At 31.7% G+C, this 14,028-nt stretch overlaps 1 protein-coding gene across 12 annotated transcripts in view; it reads left to right on the top strand.

Moving 5' to 3' along the window:
• The window catches only part of USP15 (ubiquitin specific peptidase 15), a 207,338-nt gene that overhangs the window by 99,656 nt on the left and 93,654 nt on the right, over positions 1-14,028 (top strand). For all 12 annotated transcript variants that reach the window (XR_012476191.1, XR_012476192.1, XR_012476193.1 and 9 more), the window contains 3 exons: positions 304-430; positions 6,476-6,621; positions 9,993-10,054. Coding sequence is in view for 9 of the 12 variants with exons in the window: in XM_074226234.1 (XP_074082335.1) it covers positions 304-430; positions 6,476-6,621; positions 9,993-10,054 (335 nt within the window). In the remaining 3 variants the exon portion in view is untranslated. The remainder of the gene's footprint in view (positions 1-303; positions 431-6,475; positions 6,622-9,992; positions 10,055-14,028) is intronic.

The raw sequence follows: 14,028 nt of genomic DNA, 5'->3' as shown, positions 1-14,028 counted from the left end.
TTCCTTAAAATTATTTATTTCTGATTATGTAAAAGTGTATTCATATACCAGTAGCATAACTTTTGAAACTTTCATTTACTTAATATTATAATTTCATGTCATCTGTTAAATTTTATTCAAGTTCTAAACAGATTTGATTTTGTTTGTGTCCAGTATAATATTTTAAAAATGTTAATAGCTAAAATAAATATTGCTTCCACTGGAGATTTCCAAGTTGTTTCTTATCTTAAAATTTAGATATAATTTTTGAAGAGATTCAATTGTATTTAACTATATAGCTGACATTGAATTGTTATTTTTCAGGTGGTTGAACAGGGTATGTTTGTAAAGCACTGCAAAGTAGAAGTATATCTAACAGAATTAAAGCTGTGTGAAAATGGAAATATGAACAATGTTGTAACACGAAGATTTAGCAAAGCTGACACAATAGGTATGAAAAATTTATAATTTTTTATGACAAAAATAAATCACTGTTCTCAGCTAATTTTTATAACCTTACTTGTTCTGTCAGGATTTTATACATTGGCGGGGGGGGGGTATTTAAAGCAATTGGCTAGAAACTTAAATCTTGTTATATTTTAAATTTTAACCAGAAATTGAGTTATTTGGTGTGAATTTTTAAAGGAATCTTAAAATGTCACCATTTGCATTTTATGGACTTTTTAATTAGGAATGTTTTTTAAAGAGAAATTCATATTTTAACTCAATACAAGTTATATAACATTTATTGTTTGAAGGGAAATTAAAATTGGTAGCAGTAAAATGAATATTTAAGTAAGACTATTGTTAGCATTTAGTGAATTTTCTGTTCCTTTTTAAAAATGGAAAATAACTAGTTACTATCCTGTTAGCTTAAAGAATTGATAATTACATTTATTTTTAGTAATCCATCTCCAATATGTGTCTCTTTCTCCTTCAACAGCCCCGCTGTTGAAATTCTGAAGGCTCCCAAGAATGGTTTTCAGCATAAAACTGAATAATATTATTACATTCCATTGTTTTTTACAGTTAGCATCAATAAAGTACTTCTAATATTTTATAAAGCACCCCACTGGGGTAGACAACTCCTCTCTCAATTAAAGAAAACCTTGATTTCAGCCCTGCCTCTTGACATCTACTGGCAACATGTTCTGATGGCAGTGGTTGCACCATGCTGTTGTGTGCCCTCTCTGAACTCTGATCTGAGTTCAAATTCAGCCTCACATCCTTGCTAGCTGTGTGACCCGGGGCACATCACTTAACCCCTGTTTGTCTTAATTTCCTCATTTGTAAAAATGAGAAAAATAATAGCATCTGCCTCCCAAGGTTGTTGTGAAGATCCAATTATAAAACATGTAGCACAGCATCTGGCATATGTAGTAGATGCCTAATGAATGCTTAGTTCCTTCATTCCTTCCTGGCTGTCTCTGGACTATAGGTTCCCACCACTCTTGGAAACTCTCTAAAACTTAAAATTGTAGAAAAGGGACTGCCCTGCAATGGCAAATAGAGTTGAATCTCCAGAGAATTCCCCAAACTAATGAAATCACAGGTTTGGTCCTGTAGTTTGTCATTTGTTTTATGTTAGAGACATGTTAAATTTTCTCATAAATTTTCATGCACTAATGTATGAAAGCAGGCTCCTTGTTTTTAAATAAAGCATTAGTAGAATTGGCTTTTGGAATTAATACCAATGGTATCTGTCTTTATTTAAAAGCATTAGAAAGAGGGAAAGAATATTAAGCATATCGAGAGTCTCTTATGATGGCTAGAGACTGCATTATGGAAGAGATACTAGTAATGATGAGATTGGATCACTCTGCACTCCTTACACACTCAGAATTGTTGGAGGACTTCAGCCTCCCACAACTGTGATTTTGGGCTTTGTGCTGATTCTGTTTCACTGCAAGAAGTTATTTTTACCTGACTCTTTCATGTGTAGGAAAAAAAAAAAACTTGTTCCTCAATTAGCTACAAATTATACTAGTGAGTAATGAGTTAAACACATTGTGGCTTATGGAATGAATATGTGCTAGAGTCTGTATTGTATTGGCATTTTAGAATAAAAAGATAAATGGTAATTCATGATTACATTCAGTTTATTCATAATGACAATTCTCTCTCTTTTTTTAAAGTTTTGTAAGGCAATGGGGTTAAGTGGCTTGCCCAAGGCCACACAGCTAGGTAATTATTAAGTGTCTGAGGCTGGATTTGACTCAGGTACTCCTGACTCCAGGGCTGGTGCTCTATCCACTGTGCCACCTAGCTGGCCCATAATGACAATTCTTAATGAGCCCATGATATTTGGTGCATTAAAGGGCATGGAACAAATAAAAAAATTGATTATGCAATATTATCCATTATCCAAAATATTATATTTTTTATATTATTTAAATAGGATAAATATTTTAAAATTACTTAATGAAATCTGCTATGTAACATTAGTCCAGAAAACAGATCTTATTTCAACTAAATTGATTAAGAAATCTACCTTATTTAAAAGTTGAAGTTTTTCAACTTTTTTTATGAGAGAATCTGAGAAAGAACATCAGAGATCTTGGGAAGAATGTTGCTGGGTTTTTTTTAGCTCACTAAACCACAACTTTTTTGGTAATGAGTATTTAATAATGTCATATTAATCTAGATTTGCATTGATCAAATTTATGTAAATTGAACCTTACCTTATATTTAATTTGAGCACATGAATGAAACTTTTGGGATTAGTCACATTTTTCAGTAGATGATTTTTGATGAAATTATATATTAAATTTAATGGGGGGAGGTTGAAGATATCATAAAGTAAAGAATGTCTTTAGAGCTTCCTTTACAGTCCAAGATAGAGGGATAAGGAATTCTCCAGTGAAGAAAGTTCTTATATCAATGAAGGCTGGTGTATTCTCTGAAATTCAGAGTCTAAGCGCTTTTCTTAGAACCCTGTGAGGCTGAGGGATATAGTCAGGACACTGTAGACAGTTTGGGTGCGTTATGGGACTTGAATCTAGCTCCTCTCAGCTTCAAGAACTACCTCTTTACCTATCTAGCTGTGCTTATTTATATTTATATAAACTGTTATTTATATAGCTTTCCCCCTGTCCAGCTCCATGTGACTATGAAAGTGATTTTCCTCAGGTTAAAGCTTGATCATGTCACCTTCCTTCTCAACAAACTTCCTTGTTCCTTCTTGCTTATGTAATTTCACCTTCCTTAACTAATGCAAACTTTTCTCCTTTCACAGTCTAATTTTACTTTATTCCCCTCCCCTTTTTGTGTGTACCCTGCCTTCTATTCAGGTTGAACCACTTACCATGCTTGGATTCCCATTTTGTATCTTTGTACTGACAGCCCCCCTCCACATCTCGGATGCCCTTTTCCTCACCCCTTTCTTTTGGAACCTTTGGTTTGTTTTAGCACTCTGTGCAAGTGTCATCTTCTTCATGAAGCCTTTCCTCATCCTGTTCTCTCTCCCCTACCCCATCCAACCCTGTTCCCAGGGGGGAAAAAACCCTATATTTCACAAACTGCATTTACCTTAGAGTTAATCTGTATATACATCTGTTTTATATTGCCTTTGCCATTGGAATATAAACTTCTTGAGGCTAGAGAGTTTTTACTCTTGTCTTTTTAAGTCTTACCTCCAAGCTCAGTATCTTGGAGCTAGGAATCTATTAATAAATGTTTTTTATTGATAAGAATATATCAGCTTATAAGTTAGTTGTTTGAAACTTAAGACATTTTACATTAGGACTCTTTAAAACTTCCTTATTTTTCATCTAACCCTATAACAAAAGTCACTATCACACTTAAGTGTCAATTGAGGATAGTAAGGAGGGAAATAAGGTTCAGCTGCAATGTAGTTCTATTTACAATATTTTGGCTTGCCTAGGTATAATATCACAGAAGCTGTGTCTGAGTACTCTGGAAGAATGAGTTAAATAATAGGGTTTATGGGATGGGAGTCTTCATCATCTTCACTCATTAGTCCTTTCTAATCACTACTGAGGCAAATGAACTTCAGATTTTATCCCCTTCAAGGGACAAACTGAAGAAAAATATTTTTTCTATTATAAAAATCTAGTTTTGGAACAGACAACATTTTGTTTTTATAGTCTGTCTATACAAACTTTTAACCTTATTTTTTAATTTCAAAACATATTTCCTTCAATTTTTGCCATCCTTAACTTACCTTCTTCCTGAAGTCATCAAATGCTTTTTTATATTTTGACTTGGTTAGGGAGATAGTGTTCATTTTCTTTTATTTTTTAATTTTAAACCATATTTCCTTCAGTTTTTGACATCCTTAACTTCTTCCTGATGTCATCAAATCCTTGTTTATATTTTGACTTGGTTAGGGAAATATTGGTAATTTTTTCCTATTTCATCCTTTGCAGTATATACTGGCACAGAAGCAAATTGTTTTCATGGTAATATCTTTATTCTCTTATTAAAAATGAGCACCACAATGTAAGATGACCAGAAACACATAAACATACATGTGCACATATGAACTGATGTGTCTTATTGCCTTTGGACTCATCTTTGGCAGTTTGTTAACACTGATGTGATTTAATTCTTGCAGGGATATAAATCCTAGTTTCTGATCATGAAAACCAGACTATATCAATCTACCATTTCTACTACCACCATGACTGGAAATGGAAGGGGATCACTGAGAACTGAGAGCCATGATATATTTTATGTTGTTTATTATGTTTTCTCAAACCAAAGAAAAACCTTGTTAGATAACTTACTAATGATCACTGGTAGGTAGGCCCGGTTCTTGTTCCCCTTGTTTAGACAGTCTCTTCCAGATATCAAAAACCCAGGATCACATTCATGCCTCATTGAGGCATGGAGATTATTCTTTTGTAATGGTTTTGCCAAAGGTTTTTAACAAATTACCAAAGCTTCAGGAACTGTTTTTCTTCTCTGATCCCTGTTTTGACCCTTTCATTGCAAAACTGAGAACTGACTCACCATAAAAGCAATTAACTTCAGCTACAACTAGGTGCTTTTTCTTTTTGTTCAGGGTTATTTTTTCCTTTCCTTCTTCAGGAAGTTTTTAAAGGCTTCCTTTCCTGGAAGATCATATTTGTGTCAACAGAGAACATAATGTACCAATGATAGTAAAAACTTACGGTCATTTGAAAATTTAATCATTTTAAAATTTTTACATCTAACTTTTGATATTTTAGCATTTTCTCATTTGCTAGTGAAATATAATATCTATATATATTACATGTATCACAGTGAAATATGTGATAAAAGAATGATTAATGTCATGTCTGTTTTGGAATGGTTTTTTAAAGTTATTTTATGTAATTAGCTTTTGTTAAGAATATCACATTTAATTTTATTTTTGAGAACTATGTTAAAAGCACCATTTTGTTTAGAATGCTGTATAATCTACCTGATTCATATAAAAAGAGAAGTTTTAGTTTTCTCAATATGCTTGCTTTAGATTATGATAGAACTACTTTTAAATATAAATTTTATTAGGTAAACTTAGATACATTTATTTCTTAAACTTTGATTACTCTGAAATTTAGCTCATTTTAGAGTATTTGATTCTTATAACTTTATATTTTAAGAAGCAATGTAATCAAAACATTTTATATGCTGAATAGTGATTTTGCATTGATTATTTTATAGTCATAGAATTGGCAAACAGAAGTAGAATCTGATGATAAAATTATATATACTTCAAAGTTTTTAAATTTTAAATTGATTTTAAGATCTATGTTTTTCGTTACTATGGTAATCATTTTGAAAGCTACTTACCTTTAATAATTTGTTAATTTGTTATAGTTGAAGTTATTCAAAGTTAAATCTTATCCAGTTTATGGAATCATATATGAGTTGTTGTAAAAAGCCATTTTAAATGGCCTTTAGTTTCTGTGATTAGTTTGATTTATTTCTTTATTATTGATTTGTATTGAATTGTTAATAATTTTTAAAATAATTTGTTTGAAATAAAATTCACTTGTTTAACTTAAACTTACATTTTAGTGACTTATGTTCAAATTTTTTTACTTCAGATTTCTTTTGGAAAATTGCATTTGGAATTATTTTACGGTTTCCTTCTTAAAGTATTGTTGATTTTGAGGACCCTCTTCACAGCATTCATGTTTATGGATATTTGTCAAATCCTTCTTTCCTCCTGATAGTATTTGAAGTTTCCTTCATTTTTAAAATCTCTTCTTTATAGAGTCCTGTGATTTCATTGGTTTAGGGAAGTCTGATGAAGAAATTCTCTCTACCAGTGCAGATCATTAACTCTTCTGCAGCTTGTAATTTATAAGGATGCCTTAGACACTGACAAATTGAAGTGATTTGGCTGGGGGTGTATGTAGTATTCAGTTGTCTGTTCACACACAGTTCAATCTGACTGTTACAACCTCTTGTTTAAAGTTTTGAACTACCTATTAATGATTAACTTTATTTGATGTGAACTTTTAAAAAAGTTTTTTTATATTTATATTTCTTTCTTTAAATTCAGATACAATTGAAAAAGAAATAAGAAAAATCTTCAATATTCCAGATGAAAAAGAGACCAGATTATGGAACAAGTATATGAGTAATACATTTGAACCACTAAATAAGCCAGACAGTACCATTCAGGATGCTGGTTTATATCAAGGACAGGTATTGTTCATCAACACTTTTTATTTTAAGTATGCTAGATACCAATCCTTGTCTTAGTTGTATACCTGAATATCCATAATGGACTTAGTAGGCCTAAAAAGTATTAGTTGATAGATCACTGTCATCTTAGAGAAGAAAATCTAAAAAAAGGACTAAAGGGCTCTGTCCTTGGCCCTGTTGTGTTCAACATTTCTATCAGTGGCTTGGATGAAGTTATAGCATCAAATATATATATTTATCATAAAAATGGGTGCATTTGCAGGATAATTGCTACATTTAAAGCAAAATCAAGATCTGAAAATTGCCTGTTAGGCAAGAAGGGCTTTATGAGATCTTATATTTAGGTTTCAAAAAATTTCCTCTACAAGGATGGAGTAAATAAACAATGAAAAGACCTAAAGACTTTCGTGACTTTAATAAGCATAAGCCAAAAGTAAATCGTGGAAGTTAGAAAGATATAATAATGCTTTCACATCATGAAGAAATATATTGTCCAGACAAAGTTGCATTGTTCCCCCTATCACTGTTTGATTACATCTGGAATTATGTTCAGTTCTAGATGTTACATTTTAAAAAACAGATTGATAAAGTTGGAGTGGATACAGAGGTGTTGAGGGCAGTTGAAATTGTATCATACATGGATTGGTGAAATAACCTGTAACTGTTTAGCCTAGGAAAAAAAGGAAGATTTGGAAAGGAAGGACTTTTCTAGTTTTCTTTAGATAACTGAAGAATTAGCATGTGGAAGAGAACTCATTTTGCTTGGTCCCAGAGAATAAAAGTTGGATACTCTCATACTTGTTTCCCCAGAAATACAAGCACAATACCTTGGCATATATTAGGGACTTCATAATACATGTCAGTTCTTTATAAGGAAAAGCTTCCTAACAGAGCTATTGAAGAAAATCAAATGACTTGACTCAGAAAAAGAGTGAGTTCTTATCACTTCAAACAAAGATTATTAGATGGTTAATATCAGAGATGTTTTAGAGATAATTCATGTGTTAAAAGCTTGGATAAAAGGCCTCAAAGATTCCTTCTAACTCTTTACGATTCCATGATTCTGTGACTTGGGACATCTTATTAAAAGGCAGATTAGTAACATTTCTTAATGGGAGACAATCAGAAAATGAGATTGGCAGATTCTGTACTTGATAGACTCTCATTAAGTGTTTCTTGAATTGAAATCAATTTCACATAAATAAGCAAATGGGCTAGTGAAAAATCCAATTATAGGCTATGCTCGCATACAGTTCAGCTACTTGGATTTTCTTTCTTACAGCTTCTCTGTAACATCTATCACTTCCAACATCTTAACATCAACTCTTATTTAAATTCTTTACTGATGACCATTCATCCTTAGGTTTCTATTCTGCATAGACTTAGGTTTAGCAAAAATGAGAAAAATTTGTTTGGAAGGCAAAATTGCCAGGGTAAACTTAGAGAATGGGCAGCTATTTAGATTTTCCTTTGACTAAAAAGTGATACTGTCCATTTCAGTCAGAGTAGAGATAAAAATAATGCTTGGATTGGGTACAAGAAGATAAAATTTAAAAATTGCTCAGTGTCTCTTTAGCCAAAGGCATGGTTTTTAACATGTTTAAGGCTTTATCTTTATAAATTCATAAACAGATTTTTAACATCTAAAATGGCTAACATTTCCGATTACTTGCTGTTTCACATCATCCACGTCATTTTTTGCTCACTACCAATAGCGTTGATATTTAGAATTATAGTCTAGAAGAGATTATTAACATTTCTATAAAATGATTTTGCTTGTTAAGGACTATTTAAAGTTACTATGGGGGCGGCTAGGTGGCAGGTGGCATAGTGGATAAAGCACCAGACTTGGAGTCAGGAGTACCTGGGTTCAAATCTGGTCTCAGACACTTAATAATTACCTAGCTGTATGGCCTTGGGAAAGCCACTTAGCCCATTTGCCTTGCAAAAACCTAAAAAAAAATAATAATAATAAATAGTTATTATGAATTCAAAGTAATTACAGTGAATTAAATATTTATTGGAATCTAGTATTGGTTCTCTACTAAGTAGCTGTGCAACCTTTGACCATACCACATTACCCTCTTTAACTTATAAAATGAAGGGATTAAACCAGGTGACACATCTGAGGTCTCTTAGAATTCTAAACTTAAGAAGTAATCCAGACATTTTCCTAAGATAGTCATAATAATTGTTTCAGCAAAACCCAGTTACCTTTTGTGATTATCATAAATCTGTTATATTGATAATTGATCATAGGTGTGTGTGTGTGTGTGTGTGTGTGTGTGTATGCATAATTTTTAAAGATCAAAAATGTACTTATGCTAACAAAAACCCTGTACAGGTATTGTACTCATATTTTCTATGAGGAAACTGAAGCTCAGGAAGGTTAAATTGCCCAAAGTCATATAATTATCAGAACTGAGATTGAAACCCAAATTTCGTAATTCAAAGTCCATTTTTTTTTCAACCAGACATTCATTGTTAGCCACTTCTAGAAAATTTGATTTGCTAAGCCCTTGGCTACCTCTCTGTTCAGAGAAATAGTAAAAATGTTAGGAGTTAGATTATAACTCAAAAAGTTTTTTTTTTAAACTCGAGCCTACTTTTCTAATCTTTTGAGTTTTTTCAGATTTTGAATCTATGATCTGATATATCACCTACTTTGTATTCTTGATAATTTTGATAAGCCTTCCATTTATGCTTTTATTCAAGTCAGTATTAAAAATGTTGAACTGATGACAAGGCAAGGACAACCTTTTAATATTCAGAAACTTTGTTCTAGATTGTTATTGCTCATATTTATTAATCAGTGCTCTTTTGGTCTGATCATTTAATTTTATATATACAGTAATTTTGATGACACAAAGCCTATATCATTTCACAAGAATACATGAGAGATTTATAATGTGTAATATCTATATACACATTACTATCTATATGCCAGTGTTGTTACTGCTATTAAAATAAGGATTTAGTTTTTCCTAGCGCCTCATAGTGGTCCCCTTATCCATCTCTGACTTTATTGACAAAATAAGCAGAGTACAAATCATAGTATACTGGTTAAACAACTTTCATATAGTCATACAAATAGTCTTCATTCTCTGTAGATCATTTCTCAGAGTTTGACATTGATTTCTGAGAAAATAATATAGAATTTGTTAGGTGTTGTGTTTACTTGAGGTAATGAACCATATCTAAGATCAAAACCTAGTTGGTAATGCTATCTAGCCTTAAGTCAATTTTTTTTCTATTGCTGTATTATATCCGAACCTGTTCTTTTTTTGGATTAAAAAACCCAATTAGAGTGATTAATTTTGTTTTTTAATTTCAAAATTATGGAAGACCATTTTACTATGTCATATTCACAGATGCTAGTAATAGAGCAGAAAAATGAAGATGGAACATGGCCAAGGGGTCCTTCAACTCCTAAGTAAGTGTCTTAATTTTTTAATTGACTTACTACTAAGTGATTCAGCTTTTGTACTTTTATATTACCTTTTATATATATAAAAATTCAGAAAATTGAGTGTTTGAAATATAATCCAAATGCCTCCATTAAATATTTCAGGATTTTTTTCCCCTTAATTTTCAAATTAATTTAAACTTGGATTTATACCGGTTCATCCTATTAAAAGAGATGGATCTGTATTGTAAAATATTTTATATTTTTATCACTTAAAAATATTTTTATCACTTATAATATTGATGTGTAGAATGAAAATTTTTGAAAAATAAGAAGTTTAGAATATAAAAAAAGAATGGTAATTCCTAATGAATGACCATTTAATTAATTAATGGCAGTTTAAGATATTTTTCTAACTATCCTCAGATAATGATCATAGGTCATGTATTGATGATAGTTCATTTGTATAGCATATACAGATGCTTTTGGTGGTATGTTGTCTTTAATTTTAATAAGCAAAATAATTTCACTAATATTTGTTCAGAACATAAAAGAAAACAAATCTTAAATTAAGCAGCAGTAGTCTTAAAATACATATAATGGCTTCCTAACAGACATTGTTTTTGAAATATCCATTAAAAATTACATTTTGGGTTAACTCCTAGATATACTCATTAAATGCTTGTTTTTATAACCAAATAACAGTTGATAGCTATACAAAAATATGAACAAGAAAACAAGGAAATTATGTAGGTCAATTGCTGCAGTTTTTATGAGTGAGAGATTTATTCTACCTTGCAAAAATGGGAATAATTTCTTTTTGAAAGTTTTATTTAATTAATGGTCCTTACTAAGATTAAAATGTAAATCAATATTGGATCTTCTTGTATTTAGAGTTCCATAAACTTGATAATCTTGGCACATAATTTGCAAAGATATTAATACTATGAAGGAAACTAATATAGTGAAAAAGCATTAAATTTAGAATTGAGGTCAACTCTTGGATGCCCTTTAGCTAGTGTTGTGATAATTATCATATTGCTTAATTGATCAGAACCTATTCTTTAAGGATCCTGCTAATTTTACAGCAGTTCACTTCGAGGATCACATGAGAAAATATGTATGTAAAGCACTTACCTTTAAATACTACATAACTGTAAACTGCTATTGTTATTATTGATAGTATTATAAGTATAGTAGTGCAGAAGATTCACTGTCACTGACATTCTTCTTGAAATTGTTGATTTCGTGTTGAAAGTGCAAAAGATTTACTTATTCACTGACACTCCTTGAAATTACTGACTTTTCTTTTGAAAGATAAATTTGACCTTTCATTTCATTGAATATCTTTCCTTCAACTAACATTTTTAAAATCAATATATTTGTTTGATATGTGCAATTGTAATGATGGTGCTTGGAGAAGATGTAGGAATCTAGAGCATTGTTCTGTGCTTAAGTAGCTAGTTTGAAAAATAAGACATAAGTCATGTTATACTATTATGTTGCTAAGTAAAAATATAAAGGATAAATATAGTATCACAATATCAGAGATACCATTGAAATACATGTGGTGTCAAACAAGTGGTTTCTAATTTATTGCAAATTGGTAGCATTGTACCAGCAATTGAACGGAGGAGAGCATTTTATTATTTTGATAAATTATGAATTAATATCTTGTACCAGTCAGAATTTAATGAATTTATGAATTATATACTAATATGGCCAATATTCTTTCCTAGCAAATATTTCATTTAGCTTGATTTACACAGTCATTCAGTATCTGTATTAGTATGTATTGGATTTTCTATGTGAGGAAACCCAACAGATATGTAGACTAAAATGAGATGGATAAATGGTAGTTTGTGGCACAATAAGAAAATGTTAACTTCCTTGTTGAAAATTATCTGAAAGGCAGTATGATGTGTGGATAGGAAGGCATCTTTAAAATTAGGAAGGTCCTGGGTTCAAGTCCTTCCTCTGACACAAAAATAGGCTGTGGGTGCAAATCACTTCTTATTGCCTTAAACTACTTTATCATCTGTATTGGGGGGTGGGGGGGATTTTCTAACCCAGAGTGCCTTTTCATCTATGAACAATCACCATGTTTGTCTTCCTCTCCCCAAATAAAAAATGCTATGACTAACCTACCCCTGATTGAAGACATCAGGGAAGTGATGCCATGACCCTCCAGTGATACTGTGCTAAGTTACCAGCCTCAGGGTCCAGTGGCAGATATGAATCAAGTTAACTGGAGATGACCTGGATAGGAGTCCATCAGGGTTAAGTGACTTGCCCAGGGTCACACAGCTAGTAAGTGTCAAGTGTCTGAGGTCAGATTTAAACTCAGGACCTCTTGACTCCAGGGTTGGTGCTCTCTCTCTATCTGCCCCATAGTTAGTGATTGAAATCTTTTAAAATAAACCATTTAATAATTGAAGAGGGGCTTGCCAGGAGAATTTAACAAATGAGGTCATCTCTATGTGACCTTACTAATGTTGTTTCAATGACTTTGGCTGAAACTAAAAGTAAATGTTCACAAGTATTCTAGGTCATAAAAAGTACCCTCAGGTTATTTTGGGCAAAATTCAGACATCTTACATAGTCACCTACAGATTTATTTGTATGAGCCTAAAGTTAGAAAAGACCCAAGTTCAAATCCAGTCTCAGATACGTAGTAGCTGTGTAACCTGGGCAAGTCATTTCACCACTCTTTATGCCTTAATTTTCCTCATCTTTAAATAGTTATATTAATAACACCTACACCCTTGGGTAGTTATGAGGGTCAAATGAGAAAAATATGTGTCAAGTACTTAAACACAATACTGGGCACTGGTTAGCAGCACTCTATTATTGTTATTTTTATTTCTAGCCCATAACACTTGGGATTCATACAGTGCATGAATAATGATCAGCTAATGCAATGTAACATCACATTCAGGATAGAAAATTTGGGGCTCATCTCTAAGGATGGATCTGAAAACACTCATAGTACTTGTGAGAAAACTTCCACAAAATAAAGCATTGAAGCATTCTAACTAGTAAATACTTTTCATGGAATGTCAGAGTGCTTGTTTATAAACACAATTGTTAAGTACCAGTACTTAATATGGTGAAGTAAATAACTTTGAGCACAAAATTTCAAGTAATAGGAGCTTTTGAAACTTCACCTCCTATGTAAAATTCAAATTCAAATTATCTAGAGGATTATATTATATGCCATTTGAAATATGTTATTTTTACTAACATTATTTTTTCTATTTTTACTATGAAATGTATTAAATATATTTATCTACGTTCTCTAATTTGAGAAGAAAAGTTCTAGATCTGTTATTCCCTTTGATTTGATTATATTAAACATAATAGATTTGACTACAAAGAATGGATTTTGTCCTATTAATATTCTCAATTACAGTTTACTCTGGGTCAAGAAAATTCTTTTACATTGTTTGTAAAGATTTGGTGTTATACAGTCATAAAAGTGTATATTTAAAAGAATCCTCAGTCAAGTCAACAATCATATATTAAATACCTACCAGATACTGTGCTAAATTTTGAGAATACAAAAAAAAGGTATCCTCCCCCCAAATAAAATTTGGTTCCTGCTTTCAATGAGCTCTCTGTTTAATGGGATGGGGGAGCATACAAATAAGATATAATAAAAAAGTTTAAAAATGCTTCATGCAGAAGATGGGATTTTAGTTGGAAACCAGGAGATGGAAATGATGATAATGATAGCAGTGCTAGTAAAACAGCATTCTAGGCATTGTGTGCTACGTGCTTTGAAAAGTACAATTAATAGCAGAGAAGTCAATGTCGTTGAATTTTAGAATAGATAATAGGAGAGTAAAGTATAAGAAGACAGGAAAAGTAGTTGGAGACTGGGTTATCACAGATGCAAAAGCCAAACATTTAATTCTGGAGGTGAAAGGGGGAAGCCACTGTAATTTATTGAATAAGGCGTTTATTCAATATGGTCAAGCCTTGACTTTAAGATCAGTTTA

This window comes from Macrotis lagotis, chromosome 2 (assembly GCF_037893015.1).
Source record: "Macrotis lagotis isolate mMagLag1 chromosome 2, bilby.v1.9.chrom.fasta, whole genome shotgun sequence".
NCBI lineage: Eukaryota > Metazoa > Chordata > Mammalia > Peramelemorphia > Peramelidae > Macrotis > Macrotis lagotis.
This window is presented reverse-complemented; position numbering and strand designations above follow the sequence as displayed.